The 27,905-nt window shown below is 42.3% G+C and overlaps 1 protein-coding gene across 3 annotated transcripts in view; it reads right to left on the minus strand.

The window, feature by feature from the left end:
- Window positions 1-27,905, minus strand: part of ATP6V1H (ATPase H+ transporting V1 subunit H) — a 135,762-nt gene that overhangs the window by 37,796 nt on the left and 70,061 nt on the right. For 2 of the 3 annotated variants that reach the window (XM_040354199.1, XM_040354198.1), the window contains 3 exons: window positions 14,510-14,635; window positions 7,244-7,345; window positions 3,804-3,917 (listed from right to left, as the gene is read on the minus strand). In XM_040354199.1, coding sequence (XP_040210133.1) covers window positions 3,804-3,917; window positions 7,244-7,345; window positions 14,510-14,635 — 342 coding nt within the window. Of the gene's footprint in view, window positions 1-3,799; window positions 3,918-7,243; window positions 7,346-14,509; window positions 14,636-27,905 lie in introns of those variants that run through there. The other variant, XM_040354200.1, reaches the window with a different exon arrangement.

The raw sequence follows: 27,905 nt of genomic DNA on the forward strand, positions 1-27,905 counted from the left end.
GTGTAGTTATACATTCCGCTCCCTATCACAGAATGCTCCTGAAGTGACGTTTTGTCGCTGCCATCTTGCTACACCCCACACTCCTGCACAGTAATGATAGAGTGAGAAGGGGGCAAGCGGACATCTTGTTACATCCACCGGAGTTTTAGATTTCAGAGTTATTTTCAACACAAAACTGAGCTTATATGCTTATATACAGTATTTGGAAATCCGACGGACTGTTTAAATGTTAAATTTAAAAAGCAGCTGCAAACCTGCTGACCTTACATGGTTGCTAATGTGACAGAACACCTCTGATTTTCACATTTAACATGTAAACAGTCCATCGGATTTAAAAATCCTGGGCCAGATTCACAAAAGAGATACGACAGCGTATCTCCGGATACGCCGTCGTATCTCTGAGATACGATTGTCGTATATATGCGGCTGATTCATAGAATCAGTTACGCATAGATAGCCCTAAGATCCGACAGGTGTAATTGACTTACACCGTCGGATCTTAGGATGCAATTCTAGGCCGGCCGCTAGGTGGCGATTCCATTGCGGTGGGCGTAGAATATGCAAATGACTAGTTACGGCGATTCACGAACGTACGCTTTACCCGTCGCTCTAAATTTACATTGTTTCCATCGACATACGCCGCGTAAAACTAAGGCTGCCCTCTAGGTGGCCTAGCCAATGTTAAGTATGGCCGTCGTTCCCGCTTCGAAATTTTAAAATTCACGTCGTTTGCGCAAGTCGTCCATGAATGGCGCTGGACGCCATTTACGTTAACGTCGAAACCAATGACGTCCTTGCGACGTCATTTAGCGCAATGCACGTCGGGTAATTTGAGGGACAGAGCATGCGCAGTACGTTCGGTGCGGGAACGCGCCTAATTTAAATGGTGCCCGCCCCATTTGAATTAGGCGGGCTTGCGCCGAGCGGATTTACGTTACACCGCTGCAAGTTTACAGGTAAGTGCTTTGTGAATCAGGCACTTACGCTGTAAACCTGCGGCGGTGTAACGTAAATGGGATACGTTACGCCGCCGCAGCATAACGTATTCGTCTGTGAATCTGGCCCCCTGTATTTAAGCATATAAGCTCCGTTTTGTGTTGAAAATAACTGTGAAATCTAAAACTGTGATGGGTGTAACAAGATGTCTGCTTGCCCCCTTCTCACTCAATCATTACTGTGCAGGAGTGTGGAGTGTAGCAAGATGGCAGCGACGGAACGTCACTTCCGGAGCAGTCTGTGATGGGGAGCAGAATGTGACAAGACACCGGCATTCTGAATTCCATTTTCTAAACTCTTTTTTCTATTTTTCCCAAACAAAACAAATGATGCACTGAAGCAGGGTTAAAGGGGGGGGGGGGGAGAGAGATCACATCTATTTTCAGTAAGAACAAAATACAACTGTGTTATAACAGGGAAAATAGAATTTGTTCTTAAAGATTTTGTAAGAACATCAAATTTTAAAATATATATATTTTTTTTACACAATATATTTTTCCTCTCGTTAGTCCATGTATACATTCTTGCCTCTTGTTAGCCTACCTACAGTGTGTTTATACATAGTTACAGAGTTCATTGAAAAAAAGGTTCATTTAACCATTAGAAAAAAAATAATAATGAAAAAAATAAAAAAATAAAATAGATGTGTCAATAAAGAAAACAGTACTTTACATCATGACCCAAGGTACAGAACCTTCTCAGTCAGAATTATTTCCCAGGCTGTCTTCCAAACAAAAAATGTAACTATTCTGGTTTTAAAAGGGCAGAACATTAGGTGAATGGTTTGGTTTGAGTTCTATTTTTCACATGCCTTGCACTAGAGGTCTACATGTAAAGTTAACATGCAGGCTATTGATTCAAATAGAAAAAAAAATAAACTTGTTCAGACAGGTAACTACCGTATTTATCGCGGTATAACGCGCTCCCGCGTATACCGTGCACCCCTAAAGTTGCCCCCAATCCTGTGGAAATTTTTTTTCTTTTGTACTTACAGTTTTGGTGTCTTGCGCGGCGTCCATCGGCGGCCTCGTCGGGTCTGTCGTTCGTCTGCGGCTTCGGGTGTCCTCTTCGTCGGGTCCGGCGTCCTTCTGCGGCTTCGCGTGTCCTCTTCTCCGGGTCCGGCGTCCTTCTGCGGCGTCCTCGCGTACTCCCCGCTTGTTTACCGCACCAAGTTTTGAATACTGCGCCGACATATACAGAGCGCAGTACACTTGTGTATTGTCGGCAATGCTCGGCTACCCGCGCTGACGTCCTGTACGTCCAGGACGTGAGCGCGGAAGGAGCCGAGACTGCCCGACTATACCCAAGTGTACTGCGCTCGGTATATGTCGGCGCAGTATTCAAAACTCGGCGCGGGAAAGCCGGTATCGGCGTATACCGCGCACCCACTATTTTGCCCTGATTTTCAGGGCAAAAAAGTGCACGGTATACGCCGATAAATATGGTAGAAATAGTTCCAGTTTCTTTTTGGTTGACAGGTCAAACATTAGGAGTGGTCTTTAACCACTTACCGATGGCTGCTCATCATATGACATCCTCGGCTTTGTGGGGGTATAGCTGAATGATGCCTGCAGCTACAGGCATCATTGAGATATCTGCGTTTTCAGCCGGCGATTTCCTACACCATAAGAAAGACCATAGCGGCTTGTCAGCCGCTTGATCGTTCTTATTGGCGGCAAGAGGGGACACCCCCCCCCTTCCGCCTCCCTCCGGTGCTTCTACCGACTTGCCTGAGAAGCTAAAATATTTATTTTTATTTTAAAGTGCCCCTGTCCCTGTGTGCTTGCACGCAGAAGCAAACACATACGCAAGTCCCACCCACATATGAAAACAGTGTTCAAACCACACATGTGAGGTATCGCTGCAAACGTTAGATCGGGAGCAATAATTCTAGCCCCAGACCGCCTCTAACTCAAAACATGTAACCAGTAAAAAAAATTAGAAGGGTTGCCCATGGGGATTTTTAAGTACCGAAGTTTGGCGCCATTCCACGAGCGTGTGCAATTTTGAAGCGTGACATGTTAGGTATCTATTTACTCGGCGTAACTTCATCTTTCACATTATGCAAAAAAATTGCTGTGCAAATACCGCGCAACATAAAAAGTTGCAATGACTGGCATTGTATTCTCTAGGGTCTCTGCTAAGAAAAAAAAAAAAACATATAATGTTTGGGGGTTCTATGTAATTTTCTAGCAAAAAAAAAAATATGATTTTTACATGTAGAAGAGAAATGTCAGAATTGGCCTGGTTGGCAAGTGGTTAAATGAACTATTAACAGAACTGTGGATGTATCGCTGATGCCTATACACAATCTTACCATACAAAAACAAATACTGTACACACAAATATAGTATGCAACATAGACAACCCATTATCTTAGACACACCCTTCAGGGTGTATGTGGCGCTGTAAAGAAATATTAAAATCAATCAATTATCAATACTAGCCCTGGCGACTACAATTTCTGGTCCAGTAAAGGATGGGAGATTATCAGAACAGGCGCTGAAGGACATCTTCTAAATGGCAAATACTGTATGTTCTGGTGACAAAGAGAGGGGGTAGATGGGATCTTATTATACTTCCTGCTGTATCACTGGGACAGGAAACAAAGTGAATTCTCCCAAATGGCACATGGAAAAATCTGAAAGGAATCTAAACCATTTAATGCTGTATCCAGAAAAAAAGTATACACCAAATAATGTAAAAAGCATATTCTTCTTAAGAACTATTCCTGCACAAGGAGAATAGCTGTATATTTTGTATCATTATTATTTATGTAAACATTATATTCCTAAACTGTCACTTACCAGTTATGGACCATCAGTTTCTGCACAGCCAGCAAAGCATTGTAACGGACCTGTTGGTCTTCATGATGCATGTGGTTCATTACCAGCTGCTTACCACCCAACTGCTCAATCACCCTGCAAGAAGGGGTTGGCATATTGATTACTTATTGGCTTGTCTATATGATTAATCTTACTGCGAGTCTAGTAGAGAGAGTTATTCAAAAATCGAAACACTTGTTACGAAATATGCTTGCCTGAAACTGTACGTTTTGGTAGCGGAGTAGATGAAGAATTATATGCAATATCTATTTTAGTAAATGTAATTATAAGCCTATAAAAAAAATTAGATTTCTTGCTGCTGCTTGACATACATTTCTACACAACAGTTCTTTCAGTGAGCCAGCAAAAGTAATCTCTTGCTGGCTACTCATAATGCAAATTACAGGCAAATAATGCAAAGGGGTAAGCAATCTACAGGCAACAAACAGCTTATATTTACATCAACTATGGTGAGAAAAGAAAACACCATTATGTCTCTATGAGTAATATTATATCACGTAGTATAGCTGCAAAACAAAAGCTTTTGCATATATTACAGTGTTTTTAACCAATATTTGTGCCATATTGTTACTGACAGCAGCAACTTCTAACTTGCCTTAACCTAACCCACAAACCTCCGCCCAGCTAAGCCAATTCCTAGGGCCAACATATCCTGCACACAAAAGTTTTATCTGAACTACTGGTAACAGTATACTTATCAGCTGGAAATAGAAATGTACCAAAAGTGATAGCAAATCCCATACATTAGTATACCAAGTCATATTCTAAAATTCAGAATATTTTTTCTAATTTAACATCAGAAACAATTTCAATTAGTGAAGATTTTTTCACGTAAAGCAGTATTAAACCAAAAACCTAATATATTGCAGGTTAAAAATCATTAGATGTGGTGGTTGCATTAGTTTTCTTTTTTTTTCTCCTCTGTTTTAAGATGGTTATTTTGATTTATTTATTTTTTTAACTCAGATTTAATTTTTGAAAATGTTATAACAAACAAACACCCAAAAAAAACAAAAATCAAAGTCAAATAATGATTCTAAACAGCAACTAGTTTTCCCATAATTCACAGCTACTTGAAAAATTATTCATAGATATTCAAATCACCTGGTATGTGACCAGTAAATCATCTCCTGCATTAGTGTCTCCCCGTTCTGGATGAATGAGAACAGGAGACACAGCAGCATTGTCAGTCTGAGGGGAGGGAAGTGTTAGGCCGCGTACACACAGTCGTACAAAACCGATGAGAATGGACCGAGGTTCAGTTTCATCGGTCCAAACCGACTGTGTGTACGGCCCATCGGTCTGTTGTCCTTCGTTCCAAAATTTTAAAACATGCTTCAAAACCGAACCGATGGCCCGCTGCCCGATCGGTTCGAACCGATGGTTAGTACAGAAAGCATCGGTTCAAAACCCGCGCAGCATGCTCAGAATCAAGTCGACGCATGCTTGGAAGCATTGAACTTCGTTTTATTCAGCACGTCGTGTGTTTGACGTCACCGCGTTCTGACCCAACCAGTTTTTGGAACGATGGTGTGTACGCACATCAGACCACTTCAGCGGTGAACAGATGGAAATGGCCCGTCGGACCATTCTCATCGGTTTGGAACGACCGTGTGTACGCGGCCCCAGATGTACCAAGTAGACTTAAAGAGGGATTCCACCTGCAAATTTTTTTTTTTAAAGTCAGCAGCTACAAACACTGTAGCTGCTGACTTTTAATAAGGACACTTACCTGTCCTAGGCGGCCGTGATGTGGGCTCCCCCAAGGCCGGTTGCTCGATCCAAGCAGCTCCCGGGGCTGCCATCCTTACTGAGGAAAACAGGCCGTAGAGCCTTGCGGCTTCACTGCCCGTTTCCTACTAGGCATGCGTGAGTCTCGCTGCGCTTCTGTGAATGGGCGGCTGTTTTCTGAAATGCACACATTTCCCAGAAGGCAGTGCGCACCATTCCCCAGAAGACAACACGAGGAGAACGAGGAAGAAGATCTGCTGCAGTGGATGAAGAGGCAGATTAGGAACTTCTGCATAGCAACCGCTATTTCTGGCAAGTAACATTTTTTTTAAAAGAAATTCAGGGTGAAACTCCACTTTAAAAGGAGGAATTCACCTTTGGCAACATGCTACACCCATATCTAACATGTTGTCAAAGACCCCCTGTAATTTAACAGGTTATCAAAGAGCACACCTCCGAACCCCCGCTGTGACAGTGAGTGGGGGGACGGGGACTTCTCACAGCACCCACTGTCACAATTTAAAAAACAGCATAGCCATGCAGGGCTCCACCCACACAGCCATGTCATTTATTCACAGGCTTCTGGGAATGAATGAACTACAAGTACTGTCTTCCACTGCTGGTGAGCACTCTTGTAATTCATCTTCTTGCTCTCCAGTAACTGCCCACATGGAAGGCACGGACAGAAAGCTATATCAAGATTCTGTAGGAGCTTGAAATTGCACATGTGAACTGCTAATCATTGTAACAATTCTATGCATGCGCCCAACATTTTTTATAAATGTGCACCTAAATTTTTTTAACGGTGAAATTAGCCTTTAAATACAATAAACAAATAGAAGCTCACACTTCATAGTCAGTGACAGCAAACTGATTTTTTTTCCCCTTTTGGGATAATGGTTTTACTGATGCATCTGCAGGACTGCTTGTTCTTTTGTAAACAGACTTGCTGGCTGGATCACCAGATGAAAATAGAAGAAAAAAGTCTAAAAAAGGAAACCTAATGCAGCCATTACAGTGAAGAATTGGTAAGTTGCACTAAAATAAATGTTTGCTTTTGGGTTTAATATTGCTTTTACATTTAATGAATCGTATGTGTACACAGTAATTAGTTTGGAGTTTGAAGTGGAGAAACAGTAAACAAAGTCTTCAAAGTGTGCTCCAGTAACCATAGTGATAAAACAATGTCACAGAATAGCAGAGAGCTGTGGGGACCTTGGAAAAATGTACAGGAACACAACTAAAAGGTGACAGTGCTGGAAGAAATAAGAAACTGCTGAAAACTGTAGGAATAGAAAGCAATGCAGTAAAGTAAAGTTTAAAAAAATAATTAAAAAGAAACAGAAAAGCCCCAGGAAAATTAAAAAACAAAAACTAGACTTGAATTACGGCAATGTCAGAATGGCATATACATGCAAATTTCTAACAATGTAATCACAAAAACAGTATATATATATATATATATATATATATATATATATATATATATATATATATATATATATATATACATATATATATATATACACATATATATATACACAGATAGATATTAGGCTTAGTATACATAATTTTTTTGGCATAGTATACATTCATTTTTTTCATCAACTAAATGGCTATGAAAACTGAAACTGTAAAGCATAGGTTCCCAATACATAGGCTGAACATACCTTTTTCCTCTGGGGTAATGTCGTACATACTCTCCTACGTCATGGGCTGCCACAGCAAGGACTTGAGGGTCATCAGAGACTTCCAAAAGCTTTGTTAGGATTCTGTAAAATATTAAAAAGTATAGGTCAGAGCAGCAAGGATTCACACATAAGTAATAAAATGTGTGACCTTTACCATATAACATGTAGAAAAGCAACTTTTTTTTTTTTTATAAACCACAGCTTAGGAAACTAAACCCATCAATTTGTGTAAAGCAAGAGGTATTTAATAAAAGATAAATGAAATGAATGCGGTCATGACAAAAAAAAAATTGTCTGTAGGAATGACCAATTTCTGATTTATTTATAAGAATTTTTTTAAATGTGCCCACGGGTAGTCACTCTTAGCTACTTTTGCTGTTCTCCTTTTGGCTCATTTGATATGTTTGTGTCCAAAGCTGGATTCACACCTATGCATATTTTGTGCTTTTTGCAAATTTCTCATTCAATGTTTTTATTGACGTAGTTTTCAGGAATAACAGAAAAAGAAAGGGGAATAAGGGGTAAACATTCAATAATATTTAAGGACATATGAAATAAATGGGTATAACTGAAAGAACAGTTATAATAAACACATGTTAACATTGTAATCTATTATAAGGTATAAGATCAAGAAAATCATCCGGCATCCCCGGACACCACATCTTGGAACAAGTAGTGTCGTGAGGGGTGGACAAATCATTTAACAATCAAATACCGAATCAATATATCCTTATTAAAGAATAAAGATCGAATAACAGTAGTATGGATATAAGTAAAGTTTCAATTACAAAAATAAATAAAAAAAATGTAATCTAAATACATAAGTAAATAAATAAAACAGTAAAGAGATAATAATAATCTGCTTTTTGCAGATTTGTACTACAGTCCATTTACCATGGTTTCCTATGGAACATGTTTTGTAGTGCAAATCTGCAAAATGCAAAAAAAATGCATAGGTGTGAATCCAGCCTAAATGCCTGTTACAATATACGCTTCTCAAACAAGATGGCAAGCTAAGGTTATCCAATTTATATCATTGTTTGCGCTATTTTCTCATAATATGGTTAATAAGATAAAACCATCTTGGGTCCTGCAATCTAGATAATGGATTGTCAGTAATTTTAAATTAAAGTACTAAGAGACATGAGATGATGAGTCTTTTGTTCTAGACGATGTTAGATAGATCAGGCAGTTATTACATGGACCGACAAACAGCACCAACTAAAGGAATAGGTCTCCTTGTCTATTCCCCCACGCTACTATGCGCTAAAAATCACTAAAATGCATTGACCAAAAAAAAAAAAAAAGAAGGTATGAGGCTTGCTGCTTAAACCCATTACTACCACTTTTACCTACAGGTAAGCCTAGATTAAGGCTTACCTTTAGGTGCAAGAAATATCTCCCAAATCTAAAAAAGGTTTAAGAGATATTTGCAGAAAATACAGGCACCGATGTCTGAGCGTGCCGTTTCCAACGGCGAACGCGCCGTGACTGGCGGCTTCCATGCGCAGGTGACGTCATCGCGGCTCTCGGCCAGTCACAGCGCCGGAGCCGCGATACCCGGAAGTCACTCTGGGAAAGATGGTGGCGACGAAGGAGGGGACGAGGACCGCTGCGGGGGCTTTGATCTCAGGTAAGTAATTCATAATGAGCTAGTATTCTATGCATACTAGCTCATTATGCCTTTGTCTTCCAGGGTGTTTTTTTTTTAGAGAGGGTTTATTTCCTCAAACACCTATACTGTATGTGTTCTTAGATATGCCCAAATGTGAATAATAGGAAATAGTGATGCGCTAGCCCTCTAATAATGAAAAGATAAAGGTCTAGGTATTATAGATGCAAAGAATTGATACTACTACGAATAAACATATTTACAGATTGTATATTTATGCCAACACTTCAGTTATTTGCACTTTATTTTGAGCGGTCATTCTTATTTGGATTTGGGGGGGGGGGGGGTTCACCATTGTTGAAAATCTAACATTTATTTATGTTTATTTTGAGTAGCACCAGTTCTTTGCATCTATACCACCTTTATATTTTCATCATTAGAGGGCTCGCTCTTCACAATTTCTTATTATTTACATAAAGAAATAGGGGCAGATCCACGTACAGCGGCGCATTTATCCACCGGGCGTAGCGTATCTAAGACACTACACTACGCCCTAACCTACTTTTTTTTTTTCAAATCCACAAAGAATCCGCGCCGTAAGTTACGGCGGCGTAGTGTATCTTTGGCGGCGTAATGGCGCGGCATTCAAATCTCTGTGATGGGGGCGTGTTTTATGTAAATACGTTGTGACCCGACGTAAACAAAGTTTTTTTTTTTTTTAACTGCGCATGCGCCGTCCGTGGGGTATCCCAGTGCGCAAGCTAATGCTCACGATGGTGACGTCATTCTACGCAAATCCCTATGCGCGAACGACTTACGCAAACAACGTAAAAAATTCAAAATGCGAGGTGGTAACGACGGCCATACTTAACATTGAGTACGCCACCATATAGCAGCTTTAACTATATGCCGGAAAAAGCCGAACGCAAACGATGTAAAAAAATGCGCCGTCCGGACGTACGTTCGTGGATCGCCGTAACTAGCTTATTTGCATAATCAACGCGGAATTCGTCGGAACTGCCACCTAGCGGCCGGCGGAAAAAATGCACCTAAGATCCGACGGCGTACTAAGACGTACGCCAGTCGGATCGACCCGAGATGCCGTCGTATCTTGTTTTGAAGATACAAAACAAAGATACGACGCGGGAAATTTAAAATTACACCGGCGTATCAATAGATACGCCAGCGTAATTCTTTTGTGGATCTGCCCCATAGTCTATTGATCAAATAAGATATTAGGGAGATTAATACTAGGTTAGCTTTGCTGGGTCAATTTTCTCTTACTCCTCCACTAAATTAGGTAGAAACAAACCTAACATTTAGAAAACTGAGAGCAGGCAGCCTTTTATTGCAGAACAGACATGTTATGTCCGTTTTTCAATAATACACACTTACCGGTCTGCTTGCAGTTTTCAAACTAATGTAATGTACACGGAGTTGTACTTGCGCAGCTCTGCTTGCATCCTGGCACACTCCGTGCCAGCATAAATTACTCCAGTTTGCATGCGTGGATTGACGTTATCCCCCACCAGCCAAATTAAAAGGGCGAAAACCAGGCACCTGGGGGAAAGATGACAGCTGCCGGCAAGGGATGTAAAGGCTACATCATGGGAAGGTGGGGGTTTGTATACTGGGGAATTTAGTTCCACTTTAACATACATACTTGTGCAAAGTGAGCGAGTATATTGATCAAACACACACATATTCTCATTTGGCTGTACTTCTCCTGTGGATCACAGGAGTGCAGTTCGTTCTGAGCTCCTGTTATCTGTCCCCTCCACAGCCACGTGCTTCAGTGAGCAAGGGAAAAAGAGGGGTGGGGAGGAGGGGGTCGGGGAGGGCAGAGAGCCAGTGACAGTCACTAGCTCTCTGCTCATGGAGCACTGGGAATTGATCGATCAGTGGTCTTTGATAGCTCAGTTCTCAGTCGTAGAGCCAGTGGGAGACAGACGCAGCATCGGATGCTGCATCCACCTAGGCAAGTATGATTTCTAACAAAAAAAAAACCTCTTTTAAGCAGAAGCATAGGTAAAGTGTTTTTAGCAGTCAATTAGATTCAGTTATGGTTTATGTCATGCAGAGATGAAAATAAAATCAGATTTTTGATTAGGTACTACAATACCTCATTCTCCACATCCCTAGGCTGTGAGGACAGTCGTCCTTCAATATGTAGAAAATACTATAATTTTCAATACAAAGAAAAGTGTTCTCTGCTCTAAAATGTATTATCTGAAAGCAGCACATTTGGAAAAAAAAATCATAATTTGCAGCTATTAAGTTTGAATGTTAAAATGAAAACGTGAAAAAGATTAATATGACAGGAATATATCTCAATCACTTGAAACACCTATTGATATTCCTACAAAGAAAAATCAAAGCCAATTTAAAGCCTGCATTTGGAGAGAATTCTTTTCAGACACTAAATTCTGTGAGCACAGCGAGACCATCTTCTTTTCAGAAGTATAACTGAAAACAATGGTGGGCGAACCCACTTCATAGAACAAGCAGAGAAGTAATGAGTACTGTAGTATACTTGAGAATCGGGTGACCTTCTTTTATCAATTCCAGATATTCTTGTAGCCACACCAGCTCAATATACTCAGAGCTTTAAAAATAAAATACAACATTACGTCTCCTTAACCACTTGAGCTCTGGACGGTTTTACCCCCTTCATGACCAGGCCGTTTTATGCTATTCGGCACTACACTACTTTAAACGCAAAGTAGCACCAAAGCTTGTTTGGCTGTATGTGTGTGGATCGCAGGAGTGCAGATTGTTCTGCACTCCTGTGACCTGTTTTCAGCAGACAGCGGGCTGAAACATGGTTATATGGTCAGGATCCTCCCACATGCCTGGACCGCCACCCAGCTCAGCCTCTCAGTGAGCCACTGAGAACCTCAGCCAACCCCTCGACAGCCCATCGCTCCAGTGAGGGGGGGGGGGTGCAGAACAGAGAACTGCCAACTGATAGTCACCAGCTCTCTGCTCAGGGAGCTCTGAGAACTGAGCGATGAATGGTGTTTGATCGCTCGGTTCTCAGTGTTGCAGCCGGCGGGGCAAAGATGTAGCATCAGACTGATGCTGCATCCACCTAGGTAGGATTCCAGAAAAAAAAATCCCATACTTCTCTTTTAACTGGCAATTGCACGTTCTTGCCAAGCTGTACCCAAATTTAATTTATATAAAAAAAAATCCACACAAATAGTTTTCTTTTGGTGTAATTTGAAAACTTATAGAGAAAAAACAAAAACAAAAAAAACACTGAAAGAATAACCTTGTAAATGGTAAATGCAGTAGTTATCAGAGGTCGACCGATATGGGTTTTTCTCTGGCCGATGCCGATATTTGGAAATCAGGGCGGCAGATGGCCGATATATGATGCCAATTTTTGCGGCCAAAATTTTAGACCGATTTTTCTTATTTTTTTCCCCCTTCATCTCATAAAATCTAACAGTTAAAAAATAAAAGCGTGATGCCAGACATCACATGCAATTCGCACATGCAATGTCTGTGCGATGCAATTCCAGCCATACAAACTGTATGGCTGAAATAGCATTGCATTCACACCAAAATGGTGCAGGACCCTTTTTTTGGTCTGCACTGGAATCGGATCGGATGGGTGTTCACACCCATCCAATCCGATTCCTGCACCATGTCATCGTTAGCACTGTGATCTGCAAACTGATCTGGGGGTATTAGCTTTACATTGACACCTGCAGTGGTTCTCAGATCTCAGTATAAACCACTGTGCGATTCAGGTGCGATGTGGGACCCGCACTGAATTTTCACAGTTATTGCATCGCACTAGTGTGAACCGGGCCTAAATCTGACTGCCCATAGAGTAGAGTGGGGCTGTGTCTGTTCGCTCAGCAGAAACTGAGCAGAGATGGGCTTGTCATCCGCCTGCACTCAGCAGACAGATACTCACTGAGTAAAGCGCACCCTGTGTCTTCTGTTTTGTCCCCATCACCTTTGCTCTGTCCCCTTTTGCCCCCCTCCTATTTCACTTGCTCTTTGTCCCCAACTATTCCTCACGAGTTTACCTCTCTAGTCTAGTCTAGAGAGTCCCCATGGTGTACATGCAGCAGCTGCAGCAGCTGCAGCAGGCTGCATAATCAGAGAACAGACAGCCACATACAATGAGGCATCTAATCCATGCCCTACCTTCCACTGAGGATTCTCATACACTCCATGCCATTCCAGAACCTGTAACTGCTGGCTCCGCCCCTGGCATCATTCGGCTCCTCCCTCTGGTTTTACTCCTCCCGGGCTCCCCCTCATCTCACGCGCCCGATTGTCTGTGCAGGACTGAAGGTGGGAGAGGATTGGTCATAGGGTGGGCGGGAGTGAGAGAAGGGGAGGGGTTCAGAAACGAGTGGCCATCATCTATCTTGCAGCTTACTGGGAGAGAAGAGGAGAAGGAGGGGCTGGGGGAGCAGAAAGAAGTTTGTGAGAGGCAGCAGCTGAAATTCACAGTTGCAGAGCGAGGTAATATATCGGTCGACCTCTAGTAGTTATCGTCGGTCCTTCTTCATTTCCTGTCTAAAGGACTTCAATCATTGTTCCTCCGATCTGCACTGTCATTGAGCCACCCAGCTATTAGCTTTCCCTGTTGCTTTTGGTCACATGTTGGTCACAATCTTTAGGACAGGACTGATGTCAGTCACTGTACTTCTGTTTTGAGTGAGTGAGTAACATATATAGCGCAACACATGCAAACTGAATCGCCTCTGGGCGCTTAGTATCTGTTCCCTACTGTCCCTTTGCCTTCAGAAAAGATGGGTTTTGGAGTTTTCCAGAGCATCAAATAAAAACATAAAAAGTGTTCTAGAGTGTTTTATTGGCTAATGAACAACAGATTGCTAAAATCTGCAGCACTTAGTGGCCAGCAGGGAGGGGAATGCACATCTACAGGAATGTCAGGGATTGGTTCTTTCAAGCTCTTGAAGGTGCTGAAATATTTATAGGAGCCCACTTTCCCCTTTCACCAAACTTAGTTTTACTTACAACACTGATCAGCAGAAAGATCCAGTGATTATGTCACTGGGTCTGAAAAGAGGTATTTCTTGAAAATAAAAATGACTTAATGAAAAATTTTGATTGCAAGTTGGTCAGGGGGAGTGGGAAACAAGGAAAGGTATTATATACATATGTACATTACACTTCAGCTTTAAAGTGGTTGTAAATCTGAAAAAAATAATGAATTAAGCCTTCTACTTGGTACCGTAGAGGATGTCAAGTCATCTGTGCCCAGTCTTGCCACAAAGAGTTTATTCAGCACTGAGAAATCCCCTCCACTTTATTGCTGGGTTAAAAACCGACACATGAGGAAAAATTTGTGAGATGTATAAACCATATTATGGACTTATTTCTTATATTTACTGAGAGCCAGTGAAATAGCTATTGCTATACTTCCAGCATCGAACCTTCAGGTCCCAGAAACAGAAGCTGCAATTATTGTGATGAATCTGTTAGTTGATCTCCGAAGTTCCACTTTCTATCTGTACCATTTTCATAAAGCATACTGTGGATACCAAGTTGCTCGTTTAGCACAGGCATCCTTGGTAAAATATCTTGAATCCAATGTTTATTTTATGTTTTTATAATAAAGTATCTGTCATATTGATGCTTACTTTAGGAGCTCGTAGTTCTTCTCATTTAATCTTGCAGCATTTTCTCTCCAGAATTTCTCTGATTTGTGCACTGGGCTCCATTCCAGCCTTCCTGACTTCAGCTCAGAACTGTACTCATCAAATGAGCTGCATGGGGGAAAAGGAAGACATTAAAAACTTTAACTGCTGCTGTTCAGAAGGTTTTTAGATACAAAGAAATATACTGCTAGGGTGGCACCATACTGAACATCCACAACCTGTATATCAATCAGTATATTTTGCAAATTCAACACAACTGGTGATGTGAAGATATATACAGTATATATATATATATATATATATATATATATATATATATATATATATATATATATACACACACACACATATACACACACACACACACACACACACACAGTTAGATGGCATGGAAATACAGGTACATACAAAGTGGCACTTTGAACAAGTCATTCTAAATCAAGGCCAGAGGTACTTTGTAATTTTTGGTTTAATTTATAAGCCGTTATGCTGTTTAATAAAGCCAACAAGCTCTGCACTAAAACATTGCTGTGACCACTTTAAAAGATAAACACTTTAAATTAACACTGTCCCTCTCTCCATATTTTATCGCTATAAACATGCAGAAGAAATGTGCTGCCTAGCTTTAAATACTAAGTAATGCAGAATAATGCAGTGCAGAACTACAGAAGTGCTGAGAGTTGGAATTTCAGAGGTGTAGACAGTAACAGACTCACTGCTTGCAGGGAGCAAGGTACCATGGAATGTGTAGTCCTTAGAAATGTAAAGTAAACAAAGAAGAAAGCTGAAAAGCATTCAGGGAGTCCAGGAAGATTTAGAACGTGATGGCCAACAGACAGGCAGCACAGAAAGGGCACAACAGTATGGTGACCAAATTGAAAACTGAACACTACGGCTTCTGGCTTTTAAACATTGTGATCAAGACCACAACAAAGCAGTGTAAACACAGTCAAATGCCATACCCATTTTAACCCATATAAGCTGGGTCATTTTGCAGCATAGTTGTAAATATGAATTAATGAGGTGATAAGATAACTGGATTTACTAACAGAATGACTCCAAACACAAAGGCATATAATCCATCTATATTATTCTGGGGCTAGATCGCTTTGATCTCCTAGTGAGAATGCTCTACACACAGGTCTTAAAATATATATTTTTTTAATTCTTACATGCATATGGGTGCCCATAATCAAGGAGTCCTTTTTCAGAAAAGACGCTATTGTAAGATTAAACATAAAAACTGGTTGTCTGAGATATTAAAAAATGATCCCTTTTTTTAGTACTGAAAAGTGTCGGCTGACATCACTCTGCCCGTATAAACTCTAAAGAGATCCCAACTGTAATGTCGTGATCCACCCAGATGCCCGACCAGCAGCTGGCTCAGCATCTGCTGCTGCCGACAGTTGCTCCTGCCCCAATCACAGCCCGGTACTCAAGTTAGCAAAAAACACAGAACCGGTGGCCGATAGTCACCTGGCTCTCTGCTCACTGAACTGAGCAATCAGTGGTCTTTGATCGCTCAGTACTCTGTCTTAGAGGCGGCGGGGGAGTCAAGGGAGAAGTGTCAAATGATCTCTCATAACTGAAAGTGTCAGAATTTTCAGGGGATTTTGAAGATAAACAATGTAGTATGAAGTTCAGGGAAGGCAAGAACAAGCAAGGAACATTTGCCTGTTATCCAGTAAACCTTTGCTATGAATGTAAGAACTATGGATTCATCTAAAAACAGAAACTGACTGTACTTCTACTGACTTTTAATTGGTCAGCAAAGTGGCCAAGTGGTTTGCACTTACGCCTGGTAGCACTCAGGTTGTTGATTCAAATCCCAACCACGACACTACCTGCCTGGAGTCTGCATATTCTCCCTGTGTCTGTGTGGGTTTTCTCCAAGTACTCCAGTTTCCTCTCACATTTCAAAGACATGCTGGTAGGTTAATTGGCTCCTGCTTAAAGAGGCCCTAGTACGTGTATATGTATGAATGTGAGTTAGGAACTGTAGATTGTAAGCTCCTTGAGGGTAGGGACCGAGGTGAATATATGTGTGCAATGCATAGGTTGACAGTGCTAAACAAGTACCTGTAACAATAATAATAAATACAAATTGTAAATCCAAAATGCATACTAACGTGTTGAAGAATCTAAAAACACTTATCAGGAATTCTGGATGTCTAAAATAATAAGACCAGGAACACTGTGATGGCATAATAACCAACAGAAAAGAACGGAATATTGTGTTTTAAAAGCTTATTTACCTGTAATGAGTATAAATGTACTATGGAAAATAAGAAAATGAACTGCAATATTTACAACACTAACAAAGACAAATTGAGCCTTTATAGGGTGACCAGTAAACATGACCATTTGTAAAATAAGTGCACTTCCCCTTGACAGCACTTAACAGGAATGTAGTCATATTTATAACGTTTTGTTCCAGCCTAGAGTCAAAAAAACAATTTATAATAAAATCTACGCTACCTGAAAACATCTAAACATCTGAGGCCAGTAAAAAAGACTTGAATATTGCTATTAATAATAAAAGATCCCAAGTTTTCAACAAGTAACTCATATCTGCTGGAAAGGGCGCAGTCAATTCCCATTAAAAATGCACACAGAAGTTCTACAAAGATTTTACTTAGAAAATACAGGACTTAGGGGCACTTGGTTACAAAGTTCAAACAAGGTTCAGAATACATTACATATAATGTCTACTTGGTAGGAATGTAAATATTCCCTGTCATCTTGTACTTTCCCAGTTTAAAAGTACCACCGACTACAATAAAAACTATTTATTGGCACTAGTTTTTTTTTTTTTTGCAGAAACGATCCATGGTTCTTAAGACACATACCAGGTTAAGATGCTGCACTGCAAGACCCAAAAAAAAAAAAAAAAAAAATTGTACTTCTTCTGGGGTCCTCTCCTCTCTGCTCCTGGCTACTTCTCTTCTTGGTGTGCCACCATACAAAGCAGTTTCCTATTATGGCAGACAGGGTGGCTTGAACCCACCTCCTCATCACAGAATGTGACTGGCAGTAGCAAGAGCCAATGGCAGCAAAACCTGAGAGCCGGTCTCTCAGCAAAGCCTGAGAGACCAGGAAGCGATGAAGAAAGCCGCTGCAGACAGGCACAGCTGGATCGAGTGGGGAGGTGAGCCGGAGATACTTTTAGCGAACATTTTTTACCTTAATGAAAAAAATGCATTGAGGGTAAAATATGTTAAGGCTTTAGCACCACTTTAATGAAGAAAGACTCTTCTCCTGCAAACAAGTTGTTCTCTTGTGCATACTCCCAGCACTCATCTTCAAACATATTGATGGTTAAATTGTCAAATCATATACCAATTTCCACATTATATTTGAATTAGATATTGCCTACTGCTATTATTCGGAGTGGTGTTGAAGCTTGTAAACGTACATTTTCTAGTGCAGAACTACAGAAGTGCTGAGAGGTGGAATTTCAGAGTCAGTAAAGGACTTGCGGGTTGCAGGCAGCAAGGTACCATGGAATGTGTAGTCCTTAGAAATGTAAAGTAAACAAGAAGAAAGCTGCAAAGCATTCAGGAAGTCCAGGAAGATTTAGAACACGATGGCCAACAGACAGGCAGGCAGCACTCACAAGATGAAATTATATTTTATTGGATTGTCAAAAAAATATTATTTTCTGTATTGCCATTACTAGGTTGATGTTATAAAATAAAAAAGTGTATGCTATGATGATAGAACTCCTTTAGGGATTTCCAGGGATTGTAAACTCAATTTGGGCCGCTCACTAAAAAAAAAAAAAAAAAAAAAAAAAAAAAGTGTGTGGTTGGGATGTTATTTTTTTTTTTCCCATGCAGGTCGGCAGCGAACGTTCATGATGGTTGACTTTGGATTTACTACAGTGGACACATTTTGTTTTTTATTTTTTTTAATCAAGAAACTGTCTCCAGGTTTTAATTTACTGTGCTCATTTTTTTTGTGAATGAGTGGGGGTACTATAAAGAAAAAATAAAGCTGCGCCAGACAAGAAAATTCTAGCAAAAAAGTCCTCAAATGACAAGCGTAGTAAACCGTAATGAATGTATTCCAGGTAAGTAGCACTCAGGATGAATCGCCACACAACAGTCTATACATAACTGGTTCCATAAAAATTGATTGAAAAACCATAGTGAATCCACAGATATTCCACACATAAGTGAGAAGCCCACCACAGAGTATAGAGGCCGATTACCAGAGGGTAAGCTCAAATTAGCATTTGGCTATGACCTAGCCGTGGCCTTTAAACCTCCGAATGAAGAGAACCCCGAAGTGGACTCACACAGGATAGACGTTTCCGGATACTAGGCTCCCTCCGTGCTCATGCGATCCATACGATCAGGTATATGCAGAAAGAAGGGGAACCATATCGTAACTCCGCACAAAAAATAATTTATTATAATGTAAGTTGTACTTACAGCAATGCAGATTAAAATCAGCATATAAAACAGATGCCGGCCAACGTGGTGATGTCACTGCGCGTCCTCCCATACGCGTTTCGTCAAACAGACGTTTTCAATGAGGAATAGGGCGCCACAGTGACCCACCTCTTAAATATGACCAAACCTCATTGTGAGATGCAAGGCAACAGTGCCATGTTAACTATGGGCAAAAATGCCAATACCATAAACTGGAACACCACAACGTATCGTACACCAGTTATAACTAACTATAACTGTTATAAACATTGACAAAGAAATGACTCCTTGTCAAAAGCAGCTCGCTACCAAATTAAAATGTAAATTAACAAACATATAATAATTAGACCCGGATCGTCCGCAGCAAAGCGCAAACCGGAAGTAATGACACCTGCTGAATCCTTCTGGAATTATCATCCCAAAACCCGCAACTTATTTACATTGGGGGGGAGATGGGATCTGGGGGCACAGTGGTTAAAAAGAGACTTCCAGGTCCCGATAAGTCCCTCCCTGCACACCCCATACATATACATCAGGGACACAAAGCAAGTTGAGCGCTATTGGGAAGAGTAAGATTACACACGGCTGTTTCAATGCTGGATTGTTTTTATATATCATGTGAGTGCAAAACTTTTAATAAAAGGATCAATTAGCTTTTATGGTATTATGCTATATGGTTTTCTATTGTCTTTTGGCATACACGTTTATCATTACCCAGATTGAGCTGTACGACAGCTGGGAGGAGAGCTGTGGCAGGGAAGCCATGACCCATTTATCCACCCGTTTGGCAGGAGCTCTCCTAACTCATCCTGCAGCGGGTAAAATCCTTCCCCAGCCGGCTTGTTAGCACATGTTCTCTCCCGCACGCCTTGGAGGTACCTTTTGTGTGGTGGCAGCATAACAAAAAAGAACTTCCCTTCCACAGTGCTCAATCAAGGAGAAGCTGTGGGACACAACCATTCATCTGGATCCTAGTAGGGCAATACATTTTCTGGTACAGCGCTGGCTGTTATCAGCAGAGGATCAGACATCTGCCTGCTCTCCTGCCTGGGAGGAAGATGCAACCACATGGACTCTTCCTGATGGAACAGTGAGTAACATTCCTGTCTCTGAGTCTTGTAAGACAGCCGATCCAACACAGAACTCCTGTCAGACATCCTCATGGCAATCACCTCATGACAATCACCTCATGTCAAAGCTCTCTGACTAGCTTGAATCAGGCGTTTGATGTCTTGCAAGAAGATATATCCCTCAACAGACACGATCTGAGAAATCACAGAGAAAATGGTTTCTGCTTTGGAGGAGAGAATAAGCTCTATAGAGGACACTGTACAGCACCTTCTGCAATCCTTGTCTCAGCACATGATGCTCGGCTGGAAGATTTGGAAAATTGACTCCACCAGCAACAATGTGCCTATATAGTGGGTCTACCCGAAAGATCTGAGGGGAAGTCTCCTGTGGATTTCATCGAATGTAGGCTCATGGAGACATTTGGAGCAGACAGCTTCAGTCACCTCTTTGCTGTAGAGGGTGCACAGGTCCCAGCTACACCACCTCACACTGGTGCTTCCAATAGACCCTTGCTGATAAGGCTTTTAAACTACAAGGATCAGGACATCATCTTGCAGAAAGCCAGACAGCATCCTGATATTGCGGTGGATGGCGCCAAGCTTTTCATGCAGAGTTACAGCATCAAAGAGCTAAATATGCGGATGTGAAGCAGCAGCTGCGTAAATTGGAGCTCACTTATTCCACTTTATGTCCTGCTAGGCTGCAAGTGGTTGCTCACGGCACTACTCATTTCCTTCAGACCCCTTCAGCTGCCCCCCTCTGGTTGGATACCCTTGAATGACCCCAACCATTCATCTACGCCAGCTTAATTACCCCCTCTTTCGTGTTATTTTAACAATTTAAGTTACAACCCCCTTGGGCCCAGTGAAGCGTCATTTGGCGATGCATGCAATGTTTTCTTTCCTGGTTACATGGGCACCCCAGTAGTAGTTTCTGCGAGGAGCATGTTTCTTTTTTTGTTGTTTGACTTTGGCTCTGTTTTTTTTGTACGTTTTTTTTTTTTTTTGTTCTTCACATTTACCAGGTCATGCAATCTGAAATTATACTGGCTTTGACTGCATCCTATATAAGAGGGAAGATTATGTGGGACTGTTCCACATTGCTGCTAAGAACTATCCAAACCTGTCTCTGCATGCATCAGGTTATCAAACCTTCAGCTTTATGTGCTCACTTATTGGTTACCTTCCACAATAGTTTTGATCTCGGTCTCAAGTATTTTAACAATATTACTGTATATATGTCTATACAAACAGATATACCGATCTCCTTGAATATAAGAGGTTTGGGGGACCCAGTTAAGCGGCAAGCTATGTTTACTGTTCTCAAATAATTTTATCCCTCAGTGATCTGTTTGCAGGAGACCCATCTCCACCTAGATAACTTACAGTCAGGTCCATAAATATTGGGACATCAATTCTAATATTTTTGGCTCTATACACCACCACAATGGATTTGAAATGAAACGAACAAGATGTGCTTTAACTGCAGACTTTCAGCTTTAATTTAAAAGTATTTATATCCAAATCAGGTGACCGGTGTAGGAATTACAACAGTTCGTATATGTGCATCCCACTTTTTAAAGGGACCAAAAGTAATGAGACACATTAACAATCATATATCATACTCTCACTTTTTAATACTTGGTTGCAAGTCCTTTGCAGTCAATTACAGCCTGAAGTCTGGAACGCATAGACATCACCAGACGCTGGGTTTCATCCCTGGTGATGCTCTGCCAGGCCTCTACTGCAGCTGTCTTCAGTTCCTGCTTGTTCTTGGGGCATTTTCCCTTCAGCAATTGAAATGCATGCTCAATCGGATTCAGGTAAGGTGATTGACTTGGCCATTGCATAACATTCCACTTCTTTCCCTTAAAAACTGTTTGGTTGCCTTCAGAGTATGCTTTGGGTCATTGTCCATCTGCACTGTGAAGCGCCGATGAGTTCGGAAGCATTTGGCTGAATAGGAGCAGATAATATTGCCCGAAACACTTCAGAATTAATTTTGCTGCTTTTGTCAGCAGTCACATCATCAATAAATACAAGAGAACCAGTTCCACTGTCAGCCATACATGCCCATGCCATGACACTACCACCACCATACTTCACTGATGAGGTGGTAGGCTAGCGGTTTTGGGCCTTCACTATGGTAAGATAGTAAATGTCCAGTGTTTTCCCCTTCCTCGAAAAAGGGTTATTTAAGAAAAGAGCATTTATTTTTAGCCCCCTTTAGAAAAATGGTTGCATATGACTATTGAGCCTTCATCCATACACGTTTGTTATTTGGAGTGGAGTCGAGTCAGCTACATATTTAATTTCAGCTTGAGATACTGCTTTGGCCTAATCCTGTTCCCACTCTCTAGACTGTCTGTAGATTTTTTAAAGTTGCACAATATGTGCCCCCTTTAGATATGCCGAAGGTATCCCAAAGCACTAAATAATTAGCCTTAGGCTTATTAGTACAAAGAAATTCAGCAAGATCTTACAGTATGCCCTCTAATGCAGGAAAAAAAGAGTCAACAAGTTGGGCATCATCCCAAACAGATAAATTGCAGTTAATAAAAGATGTTTGTACCTTACCTTTGCAAGTACCCACTGATAATACTGGTAATCGAGCTGTTCTATCATTGGATGCAGCTAAAGCATTTGACAGTATTGAATGGAACTTCTTTTGGCACGTTTTACAAAGTGGATACAACTTCTCTATGCTGCACCAATAGCAATAATCCAAGTCAATGGGCACATATCTAATACCTTATCACTCCAGTGAGGAACTAGGCAGGGGTGTCTACTGTCCCCTCTCCTTTTTGCCTTAAAACCACTGGCTTTAGCAGCCAGACAGTCTCCCAATATAGCTGGCTTCCATAGATCAACAGGTAAAGACAGAATAGCATTGTATGCTGATTTTTGGGAGATACTATGTCCTCATTAATAGCTGTAATGTCCCTCATAACACTATGGCTCTCTCTCTAGGGTGATGTCAACTGGAACAAGTCAGTTCTCATGCTGCTTGACCCACTATCTACAGATCTAGCCCCCTATAGTCTCCTTGTTCAATAATTTGGGAGTCACTGTAACACCACGGGTGTTAGACGATCTACATAAAAACCCAGAACTCTAATAGCCAAGTTTAGGCAAACTGGTAAGACATGGAGTAAACTGCTGTTGATGGTTGTGGGTGGAGCCAACTTAGTGGAAGTGATATGGATGCCGCAGTTATTGTATTTATTGCACAACTGCCCCATATGGCTTCCACAGTATATTTTCAGGTAAATTTACTATTTTAGAGACATCAATTGGAAAAACAGACGCCCTGGAATAAAAAATAAAACGCACTACACTACAACTTCCCAAGGATGGAGGAGGATTGGCGATAACCACCCTAGATTATATTATCTAGTCTCCCAGTTGCAGCATTTCTATGGTTGGCATAGTGTAGATATTATTATAGCCTGGCTATTTTACAGTATTGTACATGTTTACATAATAAAATAAATATATTTTGGTTGTCATCCTGAGTGCCGACCATCCCATTCCTTACTCTGGTACATTGAAAACAGCCTCAAAATCTGAGCACTGGGCGGAGCTTTTATGTGGGAAGGTTGTAGCACCAATACACCCATTTCCCATAAGTATAATCCTCCCTCGGTCCTCACTATGGCTGTATCTATAGATTGTTCTAAGCAGGATTGATAGGTGATCTGTACTCCACTCCACTGCACTCCAGACAGCTGCTAGCGGTAAATTGCAGGTAAATAGTGGTAATCTGTGGAGGAAGGATGTAAAGTCTTTGGGTGATGATCAATGCACTGGAAGCTGTTATTGAGGTATTGTTGTCCCACTCACAAAGATTGACCCAATTATTTATCCTGCATCAGGGGCATTATACACCACAAAAATTGCATACATTGGGGCGGGGGGGGGGATGTGAGTTTCATTTCCCAACTGTCCTAGATGCAATACTACTACAGGTACTCCCATTCATATGCTGTGGAGATGCCCCAAACTTCACCGTTACTGGTCATCCATCTTTAATATACTTGAAAATATCAAATTTCACAAGGATACAGTTAGCACCAAGGTTAGCCATTTTAGATATTATCCCAGAAGACACACTTCCTGCAGAAATTAGTTTGCTCTGGACTAGGACTCGTTTTCAGTCCCAAAATTCATACTACAGAAATGTCTTTTACCTATGCCCCCTACTGTCTCTCAGTAGAGGGATGCAGTCATTTTGATTTTACGTAGGGAAGAGCCAACCTATAAACATAAGGGTTGTCCCCATGGTTGACCTTTACTGAATCAACCCGATCTCCCCGCCTGTAGATGCCGACTTGGAGGCATGGGAAGTCGCTCTGCCTGTACTATAAGACAAGTGGTCCTTATACTAGTTTTGATACCTATATAGTGACATTAAGGTGTGTATTGGTTCTCTAGTAGTGGGTCTCAAAATCGATCTTGCTTTGATGGGTCCATTGGCTTTTATGCGTTAATACTTTGTACTACTGTGGATTGAACAATATCTGCTCTTAAAACACTGAATGTATAACTTGTTATTTATTTGGTTTGTTTCTATTGATGCCGATTTTTTATGTACTTTTGTGAAACATGGTGGCTTTGTTTTTGTGTAAAAAAAAATTGGCAGTGGAGGGGGGTGCGAACAAGCGGAGCTTCCCCCTCTTGGGTGGAGCTATGCTTTAAAATTCATATATAGTAAAAGAAAGAGTAAGGAAGAAAAAACGCCAAGTTATTTTTTTTTTTGCCCAAGACATAAGAACACAAAACATTAAGGGGGCGTGTCCAAGATGGCCACTGGAGCGGACGTGCCTTGAGGGAGCTCTGAGACCCTGTCCGAGTTTTTCTCCGTATCCCTGCAGCCTTTCACCTGCATTCTGCCCAGATGGAGAACAGACCGACCAGGAGTGGTATGAGGGAAGGGCAATACATCCTCCCGGAAGTCTCACAATACCCCTAAATCCTCTCCCAGGCAACCGCCTGCTCCCGCCACTACATGCAACATGGTGACGCAGATGGCAGACACAGACTCTGAGCTGGGATAGCAGACCAACTTCGCTGCACTCATGCAAGCCATCACTACCTGCCAAACCACCCTCACGGGCAAGATTGAGACTGTGCAGCTCGATGTCAGCCTGAGCTGGATAGCTTTAGGGCTAGAGTGACGGAGGTTGAGCTCCGAGTGGGGGATGCAGAGGACACGCTGCAGGAGCATGGCGTCTCACTCCGCTCGCTGCAGACTAAGGTGAAGACTCTTGAAGCGCTTGCAGAAGACGCTGAGAACCAGAACCGCAGGAATAGTTTACGTATTGTCGGACTGCCAGAGGGAGCGGAGGGTACCGACCCTACAGCATTCACAGAACACCTGCTGTGTATCCTCTCGGGCACCCAGTTTTCCAATTTCTTCGTTGTGGAGAGGGCACACAGAATGCCTGCTGCCGGGGACACCCGGGAGCTCCTCCACGCACTTTTATCCTTAAGCTCCTCAACTTCAGAGACCGGGACCAGGTACTTCGAGAAGCACGAAAGGTTGATGCCCTACGCCATGAAGGAGCACGGCTCATGATCTTCCCTGACTATTCGATTGATACTCAGAAACAGAGAAGATCCTTCGACCAGGTGAAGCTTAACCTGCGCAATCTGAAAATCAAATATAGCATGCTGTTTCCCGCCTGGCTGCGGGTCCAGGACGGAGAGTCGGTACGCTTTTTCACCTCCCCTGAAGAGGCTTCCCGCTGGTTGGAAACACTCCAGAGAGGCTGATCCGGACGGTATGCTACACCTTCTAGGTACAATACTTTATTGTCTTATTCTCATGCCCCTCGGTTTTCCAGGCCCACCCTTGGTCCCCATGTCTACCAGCAAGTGATCGCTTTTGGGTCTACCCCCGCTGAGGTGGATCCACCGTAAATTTGCTACGCGATTGTTCAGGCCTCTTCACGTGACTGGGTGGGGGGGGGGTTTCTCATGTTCCTGACTGCGCTCCAGACTGAGTGGGCGGTAGTCTACACGTTCTAACTTTCCAGTTGTTAACCGGTTTAAAAGTTTTGTGCCCCCGGGGAGATACTCCGGATGACTACTATTCTGCAGGGACCATTTATCCTGTGCCTTTACATACAGATGGACTCTATAGACACGAACTGAGATGCTCTGGTGCACCACTGTTCGCGTGCCCCATGGATAGTTGCCAGATTTTTTTGGGGGGGAGAAGGGTGTCCCGAGGTTTGGGGGGGTAGCACCGGGTGGGGGGGTTGGGGATGTTACAGGAGTGACCGTTTAAACTCCATGATGTTCCTTTTTTATTTTTTTGGTCCTTCTTTTATGTGTTTGGTTGCAGGCTGTGCAGTACGAGTCTCCTCCCACAAGAGGGAGAGGGTAATGTATATTACTATGCTGTTGAGACAATATCTATCAAAATGTTTGCTGGGATGACTCTGTTGATATACAGGTTGTTGGGGCTGCTGTGGCGCCCCTGGATATCCCCTCAATTGAGATGATGGCCCTCCTTAATGTTTTGTCTTGGAATGTTCGAAGTTTGAACTCCAAGCACAAACTATCCTTGGTATTCACCTATCTCAAGAGAAATAGCCCCCACATAGCAATTTTGCAGGAAACACACTTGACAGGGAGCAGGATACTGGCCCTCAGAAAAGCCTGGGTGGGCTCATATTACCACTCCACATTCTCCTCCTACTCTAGAGGAGTCAGTGTCCTGGTCCATAAGTCATGTCCCTTTATCTCATTGGACTTACATTTAGATCCTGAAGGGAGGTATGTTGTTGTCCATGCTCCGTGTGATAGGTTAGAATTGGTTGTAGGTGTGTACATTCCTCCTCTGGCCAACCTTACTGTCCTTCACAAAATAGCCCCAATATTGTCAAATTACCCATCGGCTGCTGTTTTACTGGCGGGGGACTTTAACATGCCTCTGAATCCTAGCTTGAAGGAGTTTAGCCCTGACCCAGCCAGCCAGGCTCCCCGCTAGCCAGGTGGGCGGATGTGTATGGGCTTACTGATGTGTGGAGGTGGCGATATCCTGGAGAGGGGCAATATACGTGTCATTCTTCTACACATGCCTCTTTCTCCAGGATAGATTTGTTCTTTGCCGATGGCCCCTCCTCGCCCGCACCCGGGAGATCAAGATCCTGCCCCGTGGTATCTCTGACCACGCTCCCCTACTGCTAAGCTTGGTTACGGACTCGCCTCCAGGCTCAGGACTGTCGCGACTCTCTGGCTTCTGGGTGACGGATAAGAGGGTGGCCCCTGAGGCTGAGATGAGCGTCTACTGGGCACACAACAGGGGGACAGCTCCTCCGCCGGTGCTGTGGGATGCCTATAAGGCCTATATTTGTGGGCAGTACCGCACGGTTATTAATAAGGTCAGAAAGAATACAGGACTAGCTCTGGAGGAAGCCGAAAAGATGCACCCTGGCCCTAGAAGCCAGCTATGTGCTTAACAGGGATGTAGGGACTTATGTAGCCATGCAATGACTGCACAGGGAAATCTCGATACTGAGAGCTGCCTTGACTTGGAAGCTTTTATTGTCGCAGTCACAGAGGATATTTGAGCAGGGGGAGAGATCGGGTAGGTTGCTGGCCTGGCTGGCCAGGTAGCACTCCACTACAGCCCACATTGCTAATATTAGAAATGACCGGGGGGACCTGTGTTCGTATTCCTTACTGATCAACAACAGGTTTGCACAATACTATGAACACCTCTACACATCCAAGGCTGACTTTACACCAGATTCCCTACAGGAATTTTTGGGCCAGGTAGAATTCCCTGCCCCATCGGCGGTTGAGAGCCATAGACTAGATGAATCAATCACCATAAAGGAAATGCAGACGGCAGTTGCCTCA

Source organism: Rana temporaria, chromosome 5 (assembly GCF_905171775.1).
Source record: "Rana temporaria chromosome 5, aRanTem1.1, whole genome shotgun sequence".
In the NCBI taxonomy this organism is placed as follows: domain Eukaryota; kingdom Metazoa; phylum Chordata; class Amphibia; order Anura; family Ranidae; genus Rana; species Rana temporaria.